General features: G+C 43.2%; 1 protein-coding gene across 7 annotated transcripts in view; it reads left to right on the top strand.

The window, feature by feature from the left end:
• The window catches only part of PBX1 (PBX homeobox 1), a 315,946-nt gene that overhangs the window by 218,585 nt on the left and 75,524 nt on the right, over positions 1 to 21,837 (top strand). For all 7 annotated transcript variants that reach the window (XM_061183157.1, XM_061183159.1, XM_061183156.1 and 4 more), the window contains 3 exons: positions 3,927 to 4,171; positions 10,560 to 10,750; positions 18,532 to 18,667. In XM_061183157.1, coding sequence (XP_061039140.1) covers positions 3,927 to 4,171; positions 10,560 to 10,750; positions 18,532 to 18,667 — 572 coding nt within the window. The remainder of the gene's footprint in view (positions 1 to 3,926; positions 4,172 to 10,559; positions 10,751 to 18,531; positions 18,668 to 21,837) is intronic.

Below are 21,837 nucleotides of genomic sequence, written 5' to 3'. Positions count from 1 at the left end.
TTGTCTCCTACTTGCCAGAGTGCCGGCTTCAAGCAGTAAATAGGTAGCATCACTCTGCTTAGACATATCGGCCTTTTCATTTATTTATTTAATGTTGGTGGGATTTTTTTTTTTTTTTCAACTCCCTGGCCGAACAGTTTCTCGTACCAGTGAATCTCAACACCCATGTTTACAGTGGTACATTCGGATCCTGCTCCTTCCAGGAAGAAATCTGTACACGCAGTGTTGTTTATTGGTCCATCCGGGCCTCTGCCCAGCACACATACGCAGCCCAAGACCCTCAGAACCAGAATCTTCCATGTAAAGTAGTGGAAGAGGAAAGTTTTCTTTTGTTTATATTGTGTATGCGTGTGTGTGTGTAGTTATGGTGGTGATTCTGACACATACTCTGAAATTTCTATTTTCACAATCATTTGAGTATAATTTAAAGGGTGTAATTTGGAGAAGACTTGGGTTTTTTGTTTTTCCACATTTTTCTGTTCTTTTATTTTCTTCAAATCTCTGGTTTGGGGCCAATTTCTGTGTCCTGAACTCTGAGTATAAATGCAAGCAACATTGATGTTATGGTACATTGTATTTCTAGCATACCAATTTCTTCTTGGCCACATTTAGAAATCAATTATATTAAATCTTAGTGAATCCAAATTTCTTTTTGAAGAGTATTTGTTTACAGGATTCATCAAGTTATATAAAAGCTAAGCGAAATGATAACGCTCTTACTGTGCGTGTGTGTTTTTTTTCCCCCAACTAAATGTACCTTTCGTACCTGAGGGGGAAAAAAAAAGAGTCAGTATAGATTAGGGCTTTACCCTCTGTGATGGTCCTGGAACTTCTTTGGTGGGTAGGGGATTACGCTGTATCCTTTCAGTGTCCTTGGCCAGCTTTAGCAATTTCCTTTCTTATTTCATTTAAAACCAGTTAGATTTCAAGACTAAGAAAAATATTAATTAGGTAGGTGTACAGAGTTTGTGTGGACGTTTTGCGCTTCCCGTTGATTGTTTAAACGAAAAAGTGGGGCATGGGCGTGGGTGCAACTGAGAGAGGCTGGAAACGGAAAATATTCTCAGAGGTAAATATTGGGCATATGGGAAATACTAGTAGTAACATGCCCACCTAGTCACCTACCTAGTACCTGGAGGAACTAGTACCAGCACTTTGGTCTGTGCATGCCTATCTCTTTGCCTCTCTTTCTCCTCTCATAATGAATTGAACTTTGCTAGAGGAATAAGCTAATGGGGTGAGCAAGTCAGTCTTAAGCACAGGTGCTGTCTGACAATGCTCATCATCACCTCAGGTAAGGCAGTGTTCAGGTGGCCCTAGGAAAGCACGTCTTCACCATTAAGATGACATGATTATTTTTTGCTTTGCTACCGTTGTTGCGACCAGAAACCATTACGAGATCTGTCAGTGCTGGATCTGTCAGGAAGGATTGTTATAGAGTGATGAGGAGGAGCCACTTGGAGGCCTCACTGCCTGGCTCAGGTGTGACCAGCCTCAGCATCTTGGGGACATTTCCCGTCAGCCGAAGTTTGCAGCCTCTTCTGGGATATACTGGCCATATTAGTGTCAAGTTTTGCCTCAGCACCAATTTTTTAATGATCAAGCAGAAGTGCAACAATTACAGAATGGCTCAGAGTTGATTTTCTTTTCCTTTTTTCATTTGTAAATGGCCCATAGATATTTTTCGTTGGTAAAGTAATTAAAATTCATTCAATAAAATCCACTGGGGAAACATCCATAAACCCCACGTAAATGCCCTCACCTGGAAGAATTCACTGGGCTGTACAGACGAGGAAGGAGGGGTTCCTGGGCTCTAAGCCCAGCTGCTTGGGGCGGTCACATTCTTTTCCGCACCTTTAGGGACTGGTATTCAGGAAATGGTTACTGCATTCATTTCCTTTCTTAAGGAAACCTTTGTTAGTGGTGATATGTTCTTCTGAGGACTTTGTAGATCTGAGTAAATAAATTCAAGGAACTGAATAACATGACTAAATCTTTATTATGCTAAGATCAAAGGGACAGTTTCCCATTACAAAAGAAGGATTTCATTGGAAAAAGGTCCACAAAATAAACCTCCACGATCCCCTAACCTGTGCCATTAACAATGTAGCAGTTTTATTTTAGTGCAGCAGAATATTAAAAATTCAGATGCGAGAGGAGAACCTGGGTCCTGAAGTGTGGGCCTGTTGTGTGCCGGGGTGGACTTGCTTCTTTCCTCCCCAGCTAACTGCCTTCCCCAGGTCCTCCCTTCCCTCCTCCCGTCCTTTCTCACTTCATGGGGTGTGGGGGGCACGTGTCTCTACCCTGTGCCTTTAATTCTCCTGCTCCTAACCGCCACCCCTGGTCTGCGTGGCTTGACCTTCCACTTGACTGTCTCCTGTTTCATGAAAGCAAAGCTGCCCTTTTCCTTTTAGCACAGGAGTCGGGCTTTCCTTTGAAACAACTTCCAAGGTTGCTTCTTGTCATGCCTGTTAGAAGCCAGGAGCATGTGGACACAGCCAGCAGTTATGCTGGTATTATACGTGATGAAATGCCCTGAATGTCTACACGTCCCCTCGGATTGAGCTCAGATCCACCTTCCCTGTCACAACCCCGTGGGGCTGCCTTGCTAGGGCTCAGGAGACAACTACAACTGGCACCGTCCCCGTGGTGCCCACCAGATGCATCCTGGCTGGAAACAGCTCTGGACTCTCTGGCTGCGCCAGTGCTCACATACCCACCAGGCCACGTAGACCCTGCCATCTCCATCCCCAAGATGTGAACGAGCATGGGACGCCTTCTCCTCTGTCTTTAATCATGTTCCTCCTTTCCTACCCTCAATTTGTTTTTAATTGGAAATTCTTTTTGTGTTCGCTCTCAACAAAGGCTTGGCTGCTGACAACTAAACTGGGCTCAGATGAGTGATTTACTTTATGGCAGGTTGTATGAAGGTAGTAAAAAGAGACTGCCTAGCTCTTCTGCTGATTTACTAAATCACTTGATCTCTTTCAGTCCAAATCACCCCCTCATCCCCCGCAAATGGTCATGGTGTTTTAATAAAAAGCAGCCTCTAACAGAGCTGAGCCTCCTCTATCCTATCAGAATACCGGCTTCTCTGAATCCCTGAGACAGCTTGTTAAAAGGACCTCACCCTTGTTTGTACCAGGATGGAGTTCTTATCACCCAGAACAGATTGATCTCAATTTGGGGAGATAGAAATCCCTAGTCCAGGGGAGAGGTCTTAACACTTCACTCCAAATTAACTGGATTTGCCTGGCTTAGATTATTTTGGAGATGAAAATTTAGGCTGATCGAATATTACAAAGTCAATGAGTGTAAAACCACAACCTCACAGAAATCTAAAATTAGAAATGAAGAAGGAAATGCTCTTCCTTGAATTAAAATTTGGCAGTTTGGGGATGAAAGTGAAAATTATATTGCTATAATTAAGTTTTTTGTAGATTTGAAATTTCTTTCACTGTGGTAAAATATGCATAACCTAAAATTTATCATTATAACTATTTTTAAGTGTACAGTTCAGTGGCATTAAGTACATTTGCATTGTTGTGCAGCCATCACCACCACCCATCTCAAGAACTTTTTCATCTTCCCAAAATGAAACTCTGTACCGGTTAATCACGAACTCCTTATCCCCACCCCCTCCCCGCAGCCCGTGGTACCCCCTGGTCTACTTTCTGCCTCCATCAATTTGACTATGCTAGGTACCTCATATGATGGGATATAATTAATTTGGGGAACAAAGCAAATCTCTCCTTGCATTTTCTCCTCCAATTCCTCTCTTTTTCCAACCCGTTGCTCAGATGCCATATTGCAAGTAATTTGAGACTTAGCCAAATGATACATTGGGGGTTTTTTGTTGTTGTTTTTAAAGTTTGCTTCGTTGGGTTACTATTAACTCCTCCCCACTCGTTTGGGTCTTCCTGCAGTTTTGAGTATCCGGGGAGCGCAGGAAGAGGAGCCAACAGACCCACAGCTGATGCGACTGGACAACATGCTGCTGGCGGAGGGCGTGGCCGGGCCGGAGAAGGGTGGCGGCTCGGCCGCGGCGGCTGCGGCGGCGGCAGCTTCTGGAGGCGCCGGTTCCGACAACTCGGTGGAGCATTCTGATTACAGAGCCAAACTCTCACAGATCAGACAAATCTACCACACGGAGCTGGAGAAATACGAGCAGGTAACCACAGCCCTGTGGGGTCTGGGCGCCCCCCCCACCCCGCCCTTCCGGAAAAGGGCGGGCGGAGGCATCAGGGAACTCAGGGCTGTGGACCCCGAGGCGGACAGCCTTTCCTGGAGACTGACATCTGGGGTCTGGCATTTCCGGCCTCACCCCAGAGCCACTGGCTGAACCTGAGCCCACCAAGTCCTTGGTGTCCACTGCTGAAAACCCGGGCAAACTAGAGATAAAGCCATTAAAAAAAAATTGAAGTTGTAAATGATGATTTCAGGAAACGTCCATAGTCAATATAAGGAAAACTCAGTCCCTGGAGCTCTGGAGCGTTTCCCTATGGGCATGCAGCCCCGGGGCTCTCAGGGTGTTATAGGTCATGAGCAGAGTCACCACCTGACCTGGGGGAGGTGGGTGGGCTCCTCTGGCCCTTGTCTGCTCGTTCATTAGGATTCCTCACCACCCTGGTGCTCATGGAATCCTATGGGAACGGATACTAAAGTCCCTCACTCTACCTAGATTCGGTTCGAATGGGAGTCAAACATGTTCTGCTTTCTATGTATGGTATGCAATACGAGACACACCTCCCGCTATAAGAAGAGTAGAGGGTCTCAGGGGACTCCTGGAGTCAGATAAAGTTGAAATACAGTCCTGACACTCCACTAAATGGTCTCTGGGATCCAGTGGTCCACATACTACATGCTAAAAGCTGGTGGTATTTGGCAAGGAGCTGTGGATTTGGGGTCTAGGATATCAAAGAGGCATAAAAATCATAGGAAGGAAAGGCTAAGAAAGGCTTTAAGTCATAGAACAATATATAAATGTTGTACGGTATTCTAATTATAATAGCGCCCCTCTCTACTAGAGGACCCCCCCAACACACACACATGTGAATTTAAATATCAATATTGTTTCCTCTGGTCAGTATGAGCAATACTACTTTATTAGGAGTCCCTTAACATCAGGCTTTCCTCCCATTATTTAGCTGACAGATATATTTGTTGTCATGTCTTTGGATGTGACATTGTCCTGAAGTTCTAAGTTAACTTACTTTCATTGAATTGTTAGGTTTATGGCTTTCTTTTCTTTCTTTCTTTTTTTTTTAATAAATTTATTTATTTATTTATTTATTTATTTATTTTTGGCTGTGTTGGGTCTTCGTTTCTATGCGAGGGCTTCCTCTAGTTGTGGCAAGCGGGGACCACTCTTCATCACGGTGCGCAGGCCTCTCACTATCGCGGCCTCTCTTGTTGCGGAGCACAGACTCCAGACGCGCAGGCTCAGTAGTTGTGGCTCACGGGCCCAGTTGCTCCGCGGCATGTGGGATCTTCCCAGACCAGGGCTCGAACCCGTGTCCCCTGCATTAGCAGGCAGATTCTCAACCACTGCGCCACCAGGGAAGCCCTCTTTTCTTTTTTAAGAGTTACAGAAGAAGGGGGAGAAAAAGCAAAAAGTGGAAGACCCTGTACTGTCCACTTATGACTGTCTAGGTAGAAGGCAAATGCAAACTTAATAGAAAATTTAAATTTTAGAATAGAAATAGGCATTTTAAAATTTAAAGTGAAGAAAGTTTCATTATGGCAGTCCTATCTACCTCTGAAATGGATTTCTACAAAGTCCCTTCTTTTATGAGGGAAAAAAGGTGTGAAGCTGGAAGCCAAGCGTGGTGAATTTCAACCATCAGACAGGTGTAGGGAGGGTTCAAGGGGAGGAAAATAAAAGCAATCTTGTGGTAAGAACCTGTGGATCATCACCCCCCACCTTCTTGGGAAAGAACAAACATTCTTATCACGGTGTAGGCTCATGTAGACATTTCCTCAGTTCCCAGGAGAGGCTGAGCTCAGGTAAGCTGGCTGATCTATGACAGCTTCCCCACCTGGGCCATCATGTTAGGGTTCAGAGTCTGCCCCAACCAATGGGATAACTTGGGAAGACACATGGGGACATCTGCTGACAAGGTCCCTAGCTGGCCTCTTGGGTTCTTCCTACTCTGTGCTTTCCCTATTTTACCTTCACTGCTAAGCTTGGCCTCTGGCATAACAACCTATCTAGACCTAGTATCCAGGTTAACTCATGCCAAACTCCAGAGGTACATGAAGAGTGTGGCTTCCTCCCTAAGCCCATAACTGGAATGGATGTTAGGCTGGATGGTGTTTAAAACTGGCTTTCTTCTTAGCTCAGGTTGCCAGCAACATAGACGAACAGACTGTTTCCTTGATTTAACGCCCCCCCTGCCTTGTCTCACTCTTCCATCCTCATCCAAAATGACTAAAGCACTTTTGTCAACCTAACTGCACTTGTTCCTCAAGGTAATTTTAAGGTTGGGTCCTCCAGACAGGTACTGTCATCTCCATTTCGATACAGGTGAGGAACTGGAGGTCAAAGAGGTTAGGTGATGTATCTGGGTCACACATCCAAAGGACGGACAGAATTGGCCCTGGAAGCCAGATTTTGACCCTTAGCCCAAGGGCTCTTATTGGAACAATACCCAGCCACACTTAATATGGAACAAGTGTGGACGTCTGTAGACGATGAAGTAACCGGCTTGACCTCTCTGTTACTTTCATGGACTAGATTGATGCTCTCTAAGAGAGGCTAGTGATAAAAAACTATTCTCCTTCAGAAACTTCTCATAGATATCTACCTATTCTAAATAATAATCATGCTGGAAATTGGGAACTTAAGGAAAAACTCCATCAGTACAGAGCAAATTAGGTAAATGTAGTAGTTGTCTGTATTTGTTATTCTTAAAAAACAGTAAAAAATCATTTCCTTATTTCTTTAGGCATTTTCTGGGTAAGAACTGAATACTGTTTAACATACTCTATGTGCTTAATAATTTATTAATATTAGTTGTATTGTTACTTATAGTAAATAGCAGATTATAAGGAAATTATGCCATTAACCTTTTAGCTAGTATGTCTGAGAGATAGATCTTCTTCATTTTTTTCTGTAAGCATTCCTTGCGGGAGCTTTCTTAAAAATAGGAAACCTTAGTAAAAATGTCAGTCTCTGTTTTAGTAGTACCTAGATGGTTACCAAACTGACTATTTAAGAGTTGATTCTGTTGTTTTGGTTTGTTTTGTTTTGTTTTTAGTTTGGTGATGGTAGATAACCAGAGGATCAATTAGCTTTCCAGTAAGTAGCTACCATAACCCTACTCACCCCTCCCCCACTCCCCCCCAAAAAAAACCCAACATGAATCAGCCATTGTTTCACCCTGAGGTTATTAGATAAAGAAGGCTTCTAGAGACTTTCATTCAAAAGAAAAGAAGGAAATTGTTTTCTTCATTAAAAGGGGCTGGTAAAACACTTTTTCAGCAGATCACGTTGGAAGCTAAGGTATTTAAGACTGGCATATTCTAATAGATAAAACCGTGATATCCAGAAACCTGAATTTTGTTCCAAGTGCTATTCTAAAAAACGATACTCTTGTAGTTTTGCAGAGTTCTTCACTTTTCAGTTTTTGTGAGTAATGCTGCCAGGGCATTGACAAGGCTCAGTCTCTAAGGCCGAACCGGGGTGGGTTAGGTCCATTCACAGCCGAGAAAGTCTTAAAATCCCAATCACATTCGTTGCTGAAATTGGCAGCCAAATCCAGTTTGAAGGAGTAAGAGAAGAAGGTGGGCTGAAGAGAAGTGCAGGAAGGAGGCTTCAAGTCTAGGATTAAATTGCTTAAACTCAAGCAGGATTTTCTAAGAGAGCTTCTCTTGGGTAGGCTGCTCCCAGAAGGGCCTTTGCCCTGGAACTTGGGACATCTCCTTTCAGAAAGCGTCCACTTTCTGGGGGCAGCTGAAGGGGTAGCTCCAGAAGGTGACCGCCTTTAGGACAGTCTGCAGCAGAGTCTCCTCTGTCACAGAAACCTTCAGCCGGCGAGGGTCCTATTTAATTAACGCTTGTCATCCCCACTCTTCCCATTCCATCAGGAGCGCCTGACTTCATGGGAGCAGCACAGCTTCTGAAGGTGCCGAGCTTGGGGGAACTGAGGAGGAGGCGTGGGTAGTTCAGGTCCTGGAAAAATCTGGAACACTGTGTTCTGTCTGTCTAAAATGGACTTGGAACTCCTCTGCACTGTCTGTTGTGTGTTCCCGAGCAGCTGTGGAGCAGCTGCCTTGCTCCACCTCAGCAGTGGGTAAAAAGACTCCACTGTCTGTTTGGGGCAGAGCAGAAAGGGGCCCGGGATCCAATGCCCTAAATAAGCATCAGATATTGTGAGTATTTTTATTCACCGTAATGAAGCACATCATTATTAGCCAAGCACTGTGGCTTCCCAGCAGAGAGCAAGCGCACTTGACAATACCTCCTTCACGTCCAGCCCCTCCTCCCTGTGAGCCCCCATCAAGTGGGGAGGCTGCAGCCCAGCGGGGGCTGAAGCGTTTCTCCAGAAAGCCGCTTAGGATGCCTGCAGTGTGCCTCCCCCCGCCACGCCCCACCCCGACTTCTCATAGACTTGCCGCCAACTCGCTGCCAGGTTTTATCTCCCTCCCTTGTTGAGGGTGAAGGGGCAGTTGAGGTTGGGGAGAGATGAAGCTTATACTAAGATCTTGTGTTTAGGTAGCAGTTTTCTTAGTAAGAGCAAAATGCTATTGGACCTGATCTTCTGTGGCTGTTGTCTTCAGCATATGCGTGCAGAGTAGAAAGAAGGTATTTGTGACCCCCTTTAGTTTTACCACGGGGCAGACTGAAGCCTGGAGAGGTTTGCCCAATCGTGATCCTATGCTGGGTTTCTAAGTTCTCTGTACTTGGAAGAGATAATAATGACTCAATTTATATGGCCAGACACAAAGATAGTAACTCATGTAGTCCTTACTACACCCTTTGAGGTACTGTCATCCCCATTTCACAAATAGGGAAGACGAGATACAAGGATCTTACATAACTAACCAAGGCCCCAGAGCGAAGTGAGTTCTAGCGCAGGATCTGAACGCAGGCAATCTGTGCTCTTAGCCCACTGCTATGTTCATGTGAGTGATTTACTCCATCTGCAGGTCACTGCACAAGTGCATGGGCACTGGTAGCCTTGCTGAAGGGTTAGGAATGATTAAATCCACTCTCGGACAAATAAAACGAAGTACTGAGTAGTGAAAGGATTTGCCCACATACTCACGGAGGCAGGTCAAAACCCAGGCCTCCCAGCCCCCAGTGTAGACACAGCCCAGTGGATGCATCTGCCTTTGTATCTTTGGCCAGCCAACCTCGAAGGATTTCTTGGAGAAATGAACAGTAAATATGTTATTGTTACTGCATAATTGACAGCTACGAAGGGCTTGGTGCTGTAAAAAACAAGGGCAATGCAGTGTTAGCATCAATGGGCGTGTTTCCGCTGTTAATATTAAGTTGAACCCTTTGAGTCCTTAGTTCTTCAACTCTCACAGCATCAAGTTGCCTTTTTTTGTTACAATCTTATACAGGTTTACAACATTACTGTGAGTTAACCTGTGAGTAGATATTTTATTGAATGTTCACTAATAAAACCAGACTACAGAGATGATAAATAATAGTAACTAAGAGAAAGGGCAGTGGTGTTCTGAGAAGCAGGTTCAGGGTCTGGGAAAGAACAGACACCCTGGCCTGGATGAGGAAGCATTCAGGTCCTGCCTCAGCTGCTGTTTTTTGCTGTGGGCCTTCATCTCTTAGAGCCACAGTTTTCCCAACTGTAAAATAAGGAGGTGGGAAAAATGATCTCCAGTTTCACTTCCAGAGCTGAGAGTATGTTGGTCTCTAACCTGAGAGTTTTCCTTTCTGCAGGGATAACTCCTGAATCCTCTAATTCATATTTTGATGCTGTTTTTTTTTTTTTTTTTTTTACCTATTCCCTTTGTGTTATAGACATAGCAGATCTTCAGAAGACCAGCATAGGAGGGAGTTCTTACGATAAGACTAGAAGTAGAAATAGATTGATGAGAAATCTCCCAGAAGAGTTATCAGAGCTTTTAACTCCATGATTCCACTCTTCGGGCTGTTTATGCTAAATTGAATATTTGGAAGCTTTAACATATCAGAGATAAGGGCAAGGCAGAAAGTTCATGCTATATTTGACCCCAAACTCTCTTTGACTGTTAACATTGGGGTGAAGGGTTTTGAAGTGTGTTTTATACTAGTATTCATGTTCTCATCTTTCATAGTAGTAAAATCATGAAAAATAATTGATTTTGAAAAATAATTAAGAATTTTCTTTTCCCTTTAAAAAAATCCACATCATGGCCAAAAATTATAATCAAATGGGCTGAAAGGGATCTCCAGGCATCATTTATTTTTTCTGATTTGACAAAATGCCACAAACTAGCCCACTTTCCTTACCTGCACACGTCTCTAGAAAGACCTACACAGCCTCACGTCAAGTGTGCTGAGACTTGGACCCTCACCACACCCCATGTCTGTCATCCTGCCATTCCAGGCATGTAATGAGTTCACCACCCACGTGATGAATCTCCTGCGAGAGCAAAGCCGGACCAGGCCCATCTCCCCGAAGGAGATCGAGCGGATGGTCAGTATCATCCACCGCAAGTTCAGCTCCATCCAGATGCAGCTCAAGCAGAGCACGTGTGAGGCCGTCATGATCCTGCGTTCCCGGTTTCTGGATGCGCGGTGAGTCCCCAGGAGGGGTCTGTCCTTGGGGAGAACCACTGATCCAGGGTTGGAATCCACGGCTGGCCCTCTCCAAAGACTCCATTATCATCATGTTCAAGGCTGAGCCAAGTGGTAGCCTGAGAAAGGTTCTTAGGTCAGGGAAAGGAGTGCTGAAAGGGTGGATTACCATTGGTTTTATATGGCTCCAGGAAAATGTGTCATGAGAGGGGATATTTTTTATGGCCACTGCTACTCTTCATGAGAAGCAAGGATGACTTAGCTACAGGGACAGAAAAAGCAGGACTTTCTGTTTTCATACCACTAGGGGTCTCTTTCACAGGAATAGGTTGTAACTATGGGCCCATACAGGTCTTACTAGATACTGCAATGACATATTTTCTCCACGAAAGTTCCAACTGAGAGCTGGGAATCTTTGCCACAGTACGTGTAGGCAGAGAGGGCACCCAGTTTGATTCAACAAATATTTATAACTAGATTACCATGTGTCCTACTCTGGGCTGAGTTTTAGGGGCACAAAGATGAAAAGATGAAGAAGACATGGTCCCTTGGGCATAGAGGGGCAAGGGACTGGTCTGATATGGGCCAGATTTTCAATCAAGATTTGATGTTTTCTATCTGACATTAACTTGTGACCTAATTTGTGAGGTCAAAGAATTCAGTTGAAATCACGGATAGAAAGGTCCTTTACGACAAAAACTGAGACTATAGAACAAATAATCAGTTCTTGGTCCTCCTACCCTCTAGACCAGTGGATTTGTACAAATCCCTTTGATTTCTTTGGCTTCTGATATCCAGCCTGTAGAATGGTGATATCATATCTTTCATCTACTCTAGGGGACTGTGTTGATAATTGATCTAATAAATAAGTTTTCAGAGTGTGGATATCCTTTGTGATCTACAGTTCATCTTAAATTAGCCATCTTCTATAAATGCAGATTTCATCATTCATTGTTTCCATTCCTGAATATAATCCCAACATATGATTTTTATTATTAAAACATTAGGTATGTCAGGGTCATATACCATTTAATAATCTGTAGTTTCGTTCCTTTTCATTCAGACACCCAAATGCTCTGCTTTTTAAATTTTTTCACCCCGGAAATCATGTATTATTCAGCTCTCTTACCTGTACTTTTCTCTCTCTTCACAAGTGTGGTCTTTACAGTTCACAGACCTCTTCAAAACTCCCTGGAACCTCCTAAACTCCCTTTTATTCATTGTGTTTTGGGTCACGTGGAATATGAAATAAGAATGCCAGCTAGCAAACTGTATCTCTGGGCTAATAGAATTCCATAGAGTAAGTCAAGAGAAAGTACAAATGAAGAGAGCTGTTCCCAGCAGAGCATGGTGATGAGTGGGGGAAGGCACAGGCCCTCTGAAGCAGGACACCCCCCCGTGCATCTCTGTCACCCCGTGGCCTGCTGCCAGCCTGGCTTCTTTAAAGCAGGCCGTTCCGCACGGTACAAAGTGCAAGTGACTGGTGGCCTGTGTCTGGGTCTTTCCCCTGTGCTGTGGCCGCTGCCACTCTGCATGTGTTGTTTACATCCCCATGGTAACTCCCCTCGTTAAAATGCTGGAGTTGGCATTGATGTTGGCAGATACTGGAAAAAAAAAAAAGAAAAGTTGGGCCCAGACTGGGTTCTTTTCAAGAAAGAAATCAGAGAGAAGGGAGGAGCAGAATCATTTTCTCATAGGATTTCTTCTCTCAGTAACTCTGCTGTGGCCAGCAGAAGGTCAGACTCTAAAAGACACGAAACTAGGCGAGCTTTGTACACAGTTCCTTTCACTTCCACCAGCCTTTGCCTAGATTGTTCCAGTTGGCACCAGAAGGACAATCACTGTAAGAGAGGGTCTCTTTCCTGCTTTGGCTGCAACCTTTGCATCATTGCCTCTGAGCCAAGGTTCAAAACTAAAACAACTAACCTTTTGTCTTTGTTATTAGCATTTACTTAGAGGTATGTATATTTAGTATCGCTGAAAAAATATGACCCCAAGTGCCAACCCAAGGCTAAGCAAATGGTTTTTCCAGCTCAAAAATAAACGTTTGCCTGGACTCCTGATTGCGGTAGCTAATATCATTGCTTCTAGTGCTATCTATAATTGGGAAAGCTAGCTAAACACACTTTACTAAGAAAGACACATTCACTGCTGATGTTCATGTGCTTCTCTCAACCATGCATCTGATGGGCAGGGCTTCATCGGAAAAGATTTCATGGAAGACAAAATACAAGGAGGACTTGATTTAGTAACAGGATTAGTCTTCGTAATGTAATGGGTATGCAGAATTGAATGTTACTGCTTTGTTGTGTAACATTCCTTGTATTTTCTGTTGCTGAAGAACAGATTACCACAAATTTAGCAGCTTAGAACAACACAAGTTATTATCTCACAGTGTCTGTTGTTCAGGAGCCTGGGCAGGCTAACCTGGGTTCTCTGCTCTTGTCTCACAAAGCTGCAATCCACGGGTCAGCTGAGGCCATGCTCTTATCTGAAGCTCATTCCAGTAGGGGCATAATTCAGTTCCTTGTGATTGTAGAACTGAGGTCCCCAGATCCTAGAAGCTGCCCTCTCCATAGGCAGCTTACAAGTCGGCTGCTTGCGTTCTTCCTGGAGAATGTCACCATTTTAAGGCTTTAACCTAATCTCCCGTTTCATTAATGCAAAGTCAGCTGATTGGTAACTTAATCACAGGAATGATATCCTGTTATTTCCACAGTGCCCCAAAACACACACACTCAAGGGAAAGGGATGTACCCCAGGATGAAATCTTACATATCTTCTTGGGATTCTGCCTTCGACAGTCCCCAGCTGAGCATTTGGGCCAGGTTTTGTCCACTCAAGTCATATCCTTTTTGTCTTCCTTATGGTGCCAGAAAAGTTTAACTTAAAAATTCCACTCATTCATTCATTCACTCAACATTTATTATTTCAGCTTTATATCAAGCATTGTGCTGTAAAACTTGGTAAGCTTATTGTCAGGCCTACAATAAGTCTTTGAGAGAGAGAACTTGTAAACCCTTTTAATAGTTTTCTAGCAATACAGTAATTTTATCTTGTTTTTTTAAAATAACATCTTGCTAGAGAAAACAATAAGAACCTAAACACATGGCTGGAAGTGCACCTCTGCACTTCACCCTGGTGGATGGAGTTACCTAAAATGATTAGCAAAGAGGACGGTAAGAAAGAGGAAAGAACATGCAATAAGGTCTGGCCAAACTGGCACTGTATTTAGATTTATTTACTTCTCTGAGTTTTTACTCTCTGTCAAATGCTATATTAGCCACTGGAATAACAAAGATGAAAAACTGCATGTAGATGTGGGTCCCACCTTCAAGAGCTCATAATCTGCTGGGACAGGTGCTCCTATAACAGCATAAAACTGCACATGATCACAGGAAGTACATCTGCCAAGTTTACCCAAAGGGGAGAGAGAATCGAAAATCAGGGAGAGGCAGACACTGCTGAATCTCAGAGGAGTATGATGTTTAACAAATAGAAAGAATCACAGAAGCAAAGTAAACAACATAATTCAACTTCAACAGGCATTACTTACTGGAATGCATACTATGTGTCGGGCAGCAGGGTTTCAAATATGTGTGAAACATGGCTCCTCCCCTTGAGGATTTGCTGTTTAGTTGGGAAGACACGTGTAAACCTGTGGCAAATGCTGCGGGAGAGAAATACACAGGGTGGTATGAAAAGGCACGGGAACATGAACGCCGTGAGTGCCTTTGGGGAATGGAGAAGCATGTGATGTAGCTGGATGAAATTATGTAGAGCATGTGTAGGACTGGCGGGAAATGAGACACTAGGGAGGGGCTAGATCCACTGAAAGACCTTAACTGTACCAGCAAAGATTTCAAATTTGTCCTATGAAGCAGCAGAAACTCTCTGAACTGTTTAAGGAGAGAATATAGTAATTTATAGTGTAAGTTCTCAAGTTGCACTTCTTGGATTCAGATTCTTGCTACAACCCTGACTACCTTTGTGACCCGGGGTAAGTGGCTTATCCTCCCTAAGACTCAGTTTTTGTGTTTCTAAAATGGGGATAATTCTATACAGGAATAAATAAGATAATGTATTAAAAAAGTATAGTGTCTGGAACATAGTATTCACACCATAATTCAGCTATAATATAGTAAGGTTCAGTATATTATATATTATTTATTATTATTATTATTATTATTTTCATGATCAGATCCATGGTTTGGAGGAATTCCTCTAGTGATTTTCTTGAAGATGAGCTGAATTCAAAGAAACGGTAGGAGACCACTGTTGAGGTGTGTGCTTCTCAAACTGGGGAAATGCAAAATAAGTATGAAAAACCTTCCCCATTTTACTCAAATATTTGGAGGAAAATATTCTTATTTTAAGATAAACATTGGTATGTGATGGAATAGACTACAGCAGGAGGTTTTGAAGCCATTTCGTGCTTTTGATGGTGTGCACCAGGGCTGTGCGTGAGTCCCTGCTCTCCTTCCAGGAGGGTTGCTTGGCCATGATTTAGGGAAAGCATCAGTATGGAGTTGCACTGTCTAGTCTGTGGCTTCTTGATTTTAAATTTAAATTAATTAAAATAAAAGTAAATAAAATTTAAAAATTTAGCACTCCAGTTATATGAGCCGTATTTCAGCCACTCGATAGCCACATGCAGCTAATGGCTACTATATTGGAGAACAGAGAACATTTATTTTCCTCATTGCAGAAAGTGCTGTTGGACAACACTACTAAGACCATTCTATGACAGACTGTGGCTCCTCTAAACCCAGTTCAAAAATAGCAATGACACTAAGGATGGAACAAAAGGGATAGATTTGAAAAATAGAACTGGTAAGACTTGCTCTGGGGCCTACCTTCCTCAAATTCCCATTATGCAAGAGCTTTTAATACACGCCTCCTTTTTAGTGGGGCTTTTTAATCCAATCTGCCCAATTTCTGATGCTGGGTGACACAGAAACTCAGCATGATTTGGGAAAGTGACTTAGGCTTGGCATAATCTGGACAGATGTGGTTAATACCTATGGACAGATAGTGTTTATCCAGTAAGAGAGCAAGAGGAATTGAGAATCACTCCCAGATTCTGGCGCATGCTAGGTACTCAAATATTTGAAGGAATAAACGAACAAATGAATGGACAAACAAATTAGCAAATACAATGAACTCTGTATCTATGGTGATGTCATTATATAATATGGAAAAAAAAAAGAAAATGGAGCTGGTTTGGGTGAAATGTGATACTAGTCTTAGAAGCACAGAGTTTGTTGGAAGTGTCTGGGGTATGCAGTAGTAAATGGGGCGTTGGCTCTTAGGAGAGGCATTTGGTCAGAGATAACACATTTGGTGGTTAGCAACATATGTACACGGTGCCTACACTCCTCACTCTTGAGTCACTGTGATTTGAAAGGTTCCATCCCTAAAATTTAATCAACGTCCACATTTCTTAAGTTTACCTGGATAACTGATGATCAAAGCTTTTTGTTGGCTTGAAATAACAAATGTTAACTCACCGAGCTGAAAACACTTCCAGCCAAAGCAAAGCAACCAGGTGTCTTAGTTCAAATAAACTTATCGTCAGAATTATATTATTTTTACTGGGTTTCTTGAAATTCTGCAAAATCCTAATTCTGGGGCTTCAAAGGCCCTAGATTGAGACAGCCACTGCACAAGGTGATAAGTGCATCCATCTGAGTGGATGAGACCACCTAAAGGAAGATTGCACGTCACCAGGAGGAGAGAGCCGGGAACAGCTGTCTGCACCATCCCTGCACCCCAGCTCATTCCAGAGAGGCTTCCTATGAGCTCAGTTGGAAGAGTCCCAAGAAATACACTGTAATGCTAATGCAAACAACTCCCAATTAGGGGAGCCTTCAGGGGCCACTTCCCCAGGCCTAAAACAACTGTTTTCTTTAGGCCAAGAGGAAGCCAGAGGTTATCCAAAGACTAGCCTGGAGACCGGGTTAGCCACTTGGCTACCTTCCTCAAATTCCCATCATGCAAGAGCTTTTAATACACGCCTCCTTTTTAGTTGGGCCTTTTCATCCAATCTGCCCAATTTCTGATGCTGGGTGACCCAGAAACTCAGCATGATTTGGGAGGGTGACTTGGGCTTGGCATAATCTGGACAGATGTGGTTAATACCTATGGACAGATGGTGTTCATCCGGTAAAATCAGGCACTTTATTATGTTAATTAATCCAAGTGGGACCCGGAAAATACAATATTAGCTGAATTTCCTGTCTAGCAAGGCGATCGGTGCTTTCTGTTGGCTTAAGTCAGAAAATTCAATATCCTGGCGTAACAAGGGATGCTCTGGAAATTTTTTTTTCCCCATAAGGAAAAGCTTTTGATAAAAGCTAGAAAGGCAGAAGTGCTAATGGAGCTAATTTAAAGGTAGAGACCCCACCCCCTCAAGGAGGGCCAGCCAGCATCTGCAAGGAGCCAGGCATCCCTAAGCAAACCCCAGCTATCCTCAGGCCTTAGCTGGGAGGAGGCAACAAAGTGATTCTTACTTTAAATTAGTTCAATTAGCACTTTTTTTTTAAGAAGAAAAATGCTTTTATTCAAAAAGTGGTTTTCTTCATTTTAGCAACCTATATATTAAAAAGATTTCTCTGGGTTTATGTTTTACCATTTAGCAGCTGTTCCTGCTTAGAAAGTGCTGCTTCTCTCCTTTTCAAGGGAGGTCAAGTAGTCAGGGGGTTAATTTCCATCCATTCTCGCCCCCCTTCCCCATGCCTTTTAAAAATGTTGCATGCACTTATATGGGGATAGAACAGAGAGAAAATAACTTTAAAAAAATATATATTTATTTATTAATTTGGTTGCTATGGGTCTTAGTTGCGGCAGGCAGTCTCCTTAGTTGCAGCAGGTGGGCTCCTTAGTTGTGGCTCACGGGCTCCTTTGTTGCGGCACATGGGCTCCTTAGTTGCAGCATGCATGTGGGATCTAGTTCCCTGACCAGGGATCAAACACGGGCCCCCTGCATTGGGAACATGGAGTCTTAACCACTGTGCCACCAGGGAAGTCCAGACAACGTATTTTTAACTTATGGCTACAGAGTCTCTGTGTAATTGCCAGGAGGCAATCTGTATACAAGAAAGAGGCTGGGTTTTGTAGTCAGGCAGACCTGAATTGATACTTTGGCCCTATAACCTACTAGTTGAGCGACCTTTGAACTCAGTTCTTCATTGGTAAATGGGAATAACCATAGCTACCTCACTAGTTGTGAAAAACGAATAATTTGAATTGATGGCTCTGAGGGGTATGGCCCAAGGCCTGGAACCTGGTAGGAAGAATCCCCACTAAGTCCTAGTATTTGTCATGTACCAGGCACTGTGCTGAGTCCTCTCTATGTATGACCTCATTTCTCCCTGTCACCCCGTGAGGTCAGTTTGACTCTTTGGACTGTCATTTGAAGAAGCTGAAGTTTGGAGAGGCATCCCAAATCACCCAGCTGGTATTCAGTTGGTCCAGGGTTCAAAACCAAGATGGTGGGATTTTGCAACTTCATGCCCCTCACCACTCTGTATAAATATTTGTATAATATGTGTGATTGTTCTTTTGCTCAGCGTCCCAACAGTACACAATGAAGTATTTAACGAACGCTTTCAGGACTGCTTTCAGCATCCAGCCCCTTTGCTCAAATCTCCTCTTGTTCACTTTTCACTCAAAAAAGGGCCTTCTCCCAGATGTAGATCCTCTCCTCTCCCTTTTTATATGTATTTGGTGTGAACTTTTTTTTTTCCGTTGTCGTTGTTGTTTCCTTTCTCTTTATGAAGGCGGAAGAGACGGAATTTCAACAAGCAAGCGACGGAAATCCTGAATGAATATTTCTATTCCCATCTCAGCAACCCCTACCCCAGTGAGGAAGCCAAAGAGGAGTTAGCCAAGAAGTGTGGCATCACAGTGTCCCAGGTAAGAAGCCCTCAAAGGGCTCAGCCCATAGCCTGGCCATGGTGGAGTCACAGGGCAGAGTCTTGGACGTCTTGCTTTCCTGAACTATCATGCCTTGTAAGTTCCATCAACTTAAGCCTTAAAATGGCAAGGTCAGCACATGATGTGCATAAGAAAGTTTCCAAGGCAGTACCTGGAAAAACTTCAGAGGAACCAGCAGAAGTAGGAGAAGACTAAGTACAGTGTAAAAACAGGGATAGGGTTCTTCCCTCTGAGCTCTCCGTTGCTTCAAATGGGTGAAGAATTCTACATGTACTTGGAAAGCCATCTGAATTTCTCATGTTATTTTCTCAAGCATACTCAATTCCTTGGCCCATTTTTTTGCCCAACCCAGGAACTTTAAGAGTCAGTGAATGGAACTTTTAAATGAAAGGGACTCAAAGGTCCTCTCTTGATGTCCTCACTCTGTAACTGATGGAGTGTAGGAATTTTAACATGTCACTATGCTTGCATTGGAATGATTGCACAAAATGTCACTGAGTGCCCCCTTCCCCCAAAGAGCAGTAACCGTAACAGGTGCCTATTGACGTGGAAAGACACATGACGTAAAATTTTTATGGACCTGGAGTGTTCAGCATTAATATGAAGTAGAAAAGTCAGCAAGTTTTATATGTATCTACATTTTGTCTACACAAAGGATCCATCCAAACTTCTTACTCGGTCTGAACCTCAAATACCACCACCAGTCTCTAGTTGAGACCAGTAGGGATAGTCAAGAAACCTCTCAGAGAAAGCTTTCCTAAGAATTATGTCACGTGCAAGAGAATCAAATGTACTAGTGTTTCCAAAAAGGGCAAGGGTGAGGGGGAAGTTGGGGAGAAGAGGCCTACTTTAGTGAAAAACTTCACTTAACATTTTGTAAATGAAGTAGACGCTGTTTTGTATAAACTGAGCATCTGTACTTCCTTGAACTGAATCCTGGCTTCTGCTACTCCCTGCCGGGTGCTGATCCCATCAACCTGTGTTTAGCTAAGCAGAATTAGGTCTAGTCAAAATAAAGAACTCCACACAGGGGATCTGCAATGAAGAGATTGCCAGGCTCTCCCCAGCACTCTGTGTGTGATTTTGCAGCAGCCTTGGAAACCTCCTTTCAGACAAGGCAGAAAGAATTGTCTCCTTTTTAACCTGGACCTTCCTCAGGTACTTGGACCCAGCGGAAGGTCATTTCCAGTCTTGGCAACCCTGGGAAAGCAGAACATCAGTGGTCTAATTCAGGTGGCCTGATTTTTGTCTAGGTTTCTAACCATTCTTGTCCAAATCTAGACCCATTGTCCACAAGAAAAGAGAACTGATGTCTTATGGTACTTGCTGCATGTTTGTGGAATGGTTCCAGGTATAAACCATATCACTAACCCACAAACAGTGAATTTCAGTCATGGAATCTTCTGCTGCTAAAGTTGAAAATCACTATATTGTTTGAATTCAAATTCTGGGATTTGGAATTCCAAATCCCTATTGAAAATAGAATGAACTCTTCAGGATCTAGTCTGTATTGTATCTGAATAAAAAATGGAATCTTGGCCTATTCCAGCAACCTTCACATCCTTCATTATGGAAATCCAGGGTGCAAATAGTTTGTCCATTAAAATGATTATTTACGTATATTGTATCACCTTTCTCTTTCCCCCATCCATCCCAAGGCGATACCATTCTTCCATCCCCATCACATCACTTCCTCCCAACAATAACCAGACTGTTCTACCATTGCCAAACAAGTTCCAGTGGGAGACAATATGATATCATAGAGCGACCATTTGCTAGGAGCATGTTTATGCTGAGTCAACCATGGGATTTTAGGAACTCACTCTTTCTATTTGGGTCTTAGTTGCCCCATCTCCAGTCATGGTTGGCTGGACCACATGATATATTAAATCTCCCTCTATCTCTAGTTCTCAAATCTAGGAGATGCCTTTGACTGTATCTTTCTTGTTTTTTGTTTGTTTGTTTGTTGCTTTGGGTTTTTTTTAAACTAAATTTATTTATTTATTTTTGGCTGAGTTGGGTCTTTGTTGCTGGGCACGGGCTTTCTCTAGTTGCGGCGAGCGGGGGCTACTCCTTGTTGCAGTGCGCGGGCTTCTCGTTGCGGTGGTTTCTCTTGTTGCGGAGCACGGGCTCTAGGCACATGGGCTTCAGTAGTTGTGGCTCGCGGGCTCTAGAGCGCAGGCTCAGTAGTTGTGGCGCATGGGCTTAGTTGCTCCGCAGCATGTGGGATCGTCCTGGACGAGGGTTCGAACCCTTGTCCCCTGCATTGGCAAGCGGATTCTTAACCACTGTGCCACCAGGGAAGCCCTGTTTTGGGTTTTTTGTTGTTGTTGTTGTTAATAATCACCCCTCCATCTTGAAATTCTCCTACTTTGGCTTCCTTAACATTGTTCTCTCTGGAGTTTCCTCCTTCCTCTTGGGCCACTCCTGGTCAGTCTTCTTAGAGGATCTGCCATCTCTACCTATCCTAAAAGTATTGTTCTTTCATTAGCCCCCATCTCATCATGTCCTAGCCCATGGTCCTTAATTATTTTTTAAGACACATATTCTTTTAAAATCCACTTACTAGTGAGTCCTCCTGTGATTCCCAAACAAAAATATGCTCATACACAGAAACCCATCTATTGACCATCCTCTCCTTTGATCCCAGAACAGCCCTTCCTCTATTCTAGTGCTGCTTGGAGTATGATCTACAGAAGGCAGCATCAGCTGGGAGCTTGTTAGAAATGTAACCTCTTGGGTCTTACCATATAGCACAGGGAACTATACTCAATATTTTGTAATAACCTATAAGAGAAAAAAAATCTGAAAAAGAATATACATATATATTTATGTATGTATATATGTATATATGTATATATATATATTTATGTATGTATATATGTATATGTGTATATATATATATATATATATATATATATATATAACTGAATAACTGTGCTGTACACCTAAACCTAACACGATGTTGTAAATCAACTATACTTCAACTTAACTTAAAAAAAATTTCTTGGGTCTCACCCCAGTCCTGAATCAGAATCTCTGGTGGAAAGGAGAGGAGGCTAGGCATCTGTCTTCATAAGCCCTCCATGCACACTTGACTTTGAAAAGCACTGTTCTACACAGTTAATCGGAGTGGTCCCCTCCGTGCT

Source organism: Eubalaena glacialis, chromosome 3, assembly GCF_028564815.1.
Source record: "Eubalaena glacialis isolate mEubGla1 chromosome 3, mEubGla1.1.hap2.+ XY, whole genome shotgun sequence".
NCBI classification, from domain to species: Eukaryota; Metazoa; Chordata; class Mammalia; order Artiodactyla; family Balaenidae; genus Eubalaena; species Eubalaena glacialis.
This window is presented reverse-complemented; position numbering and strand designations above follow the sequence as displayed.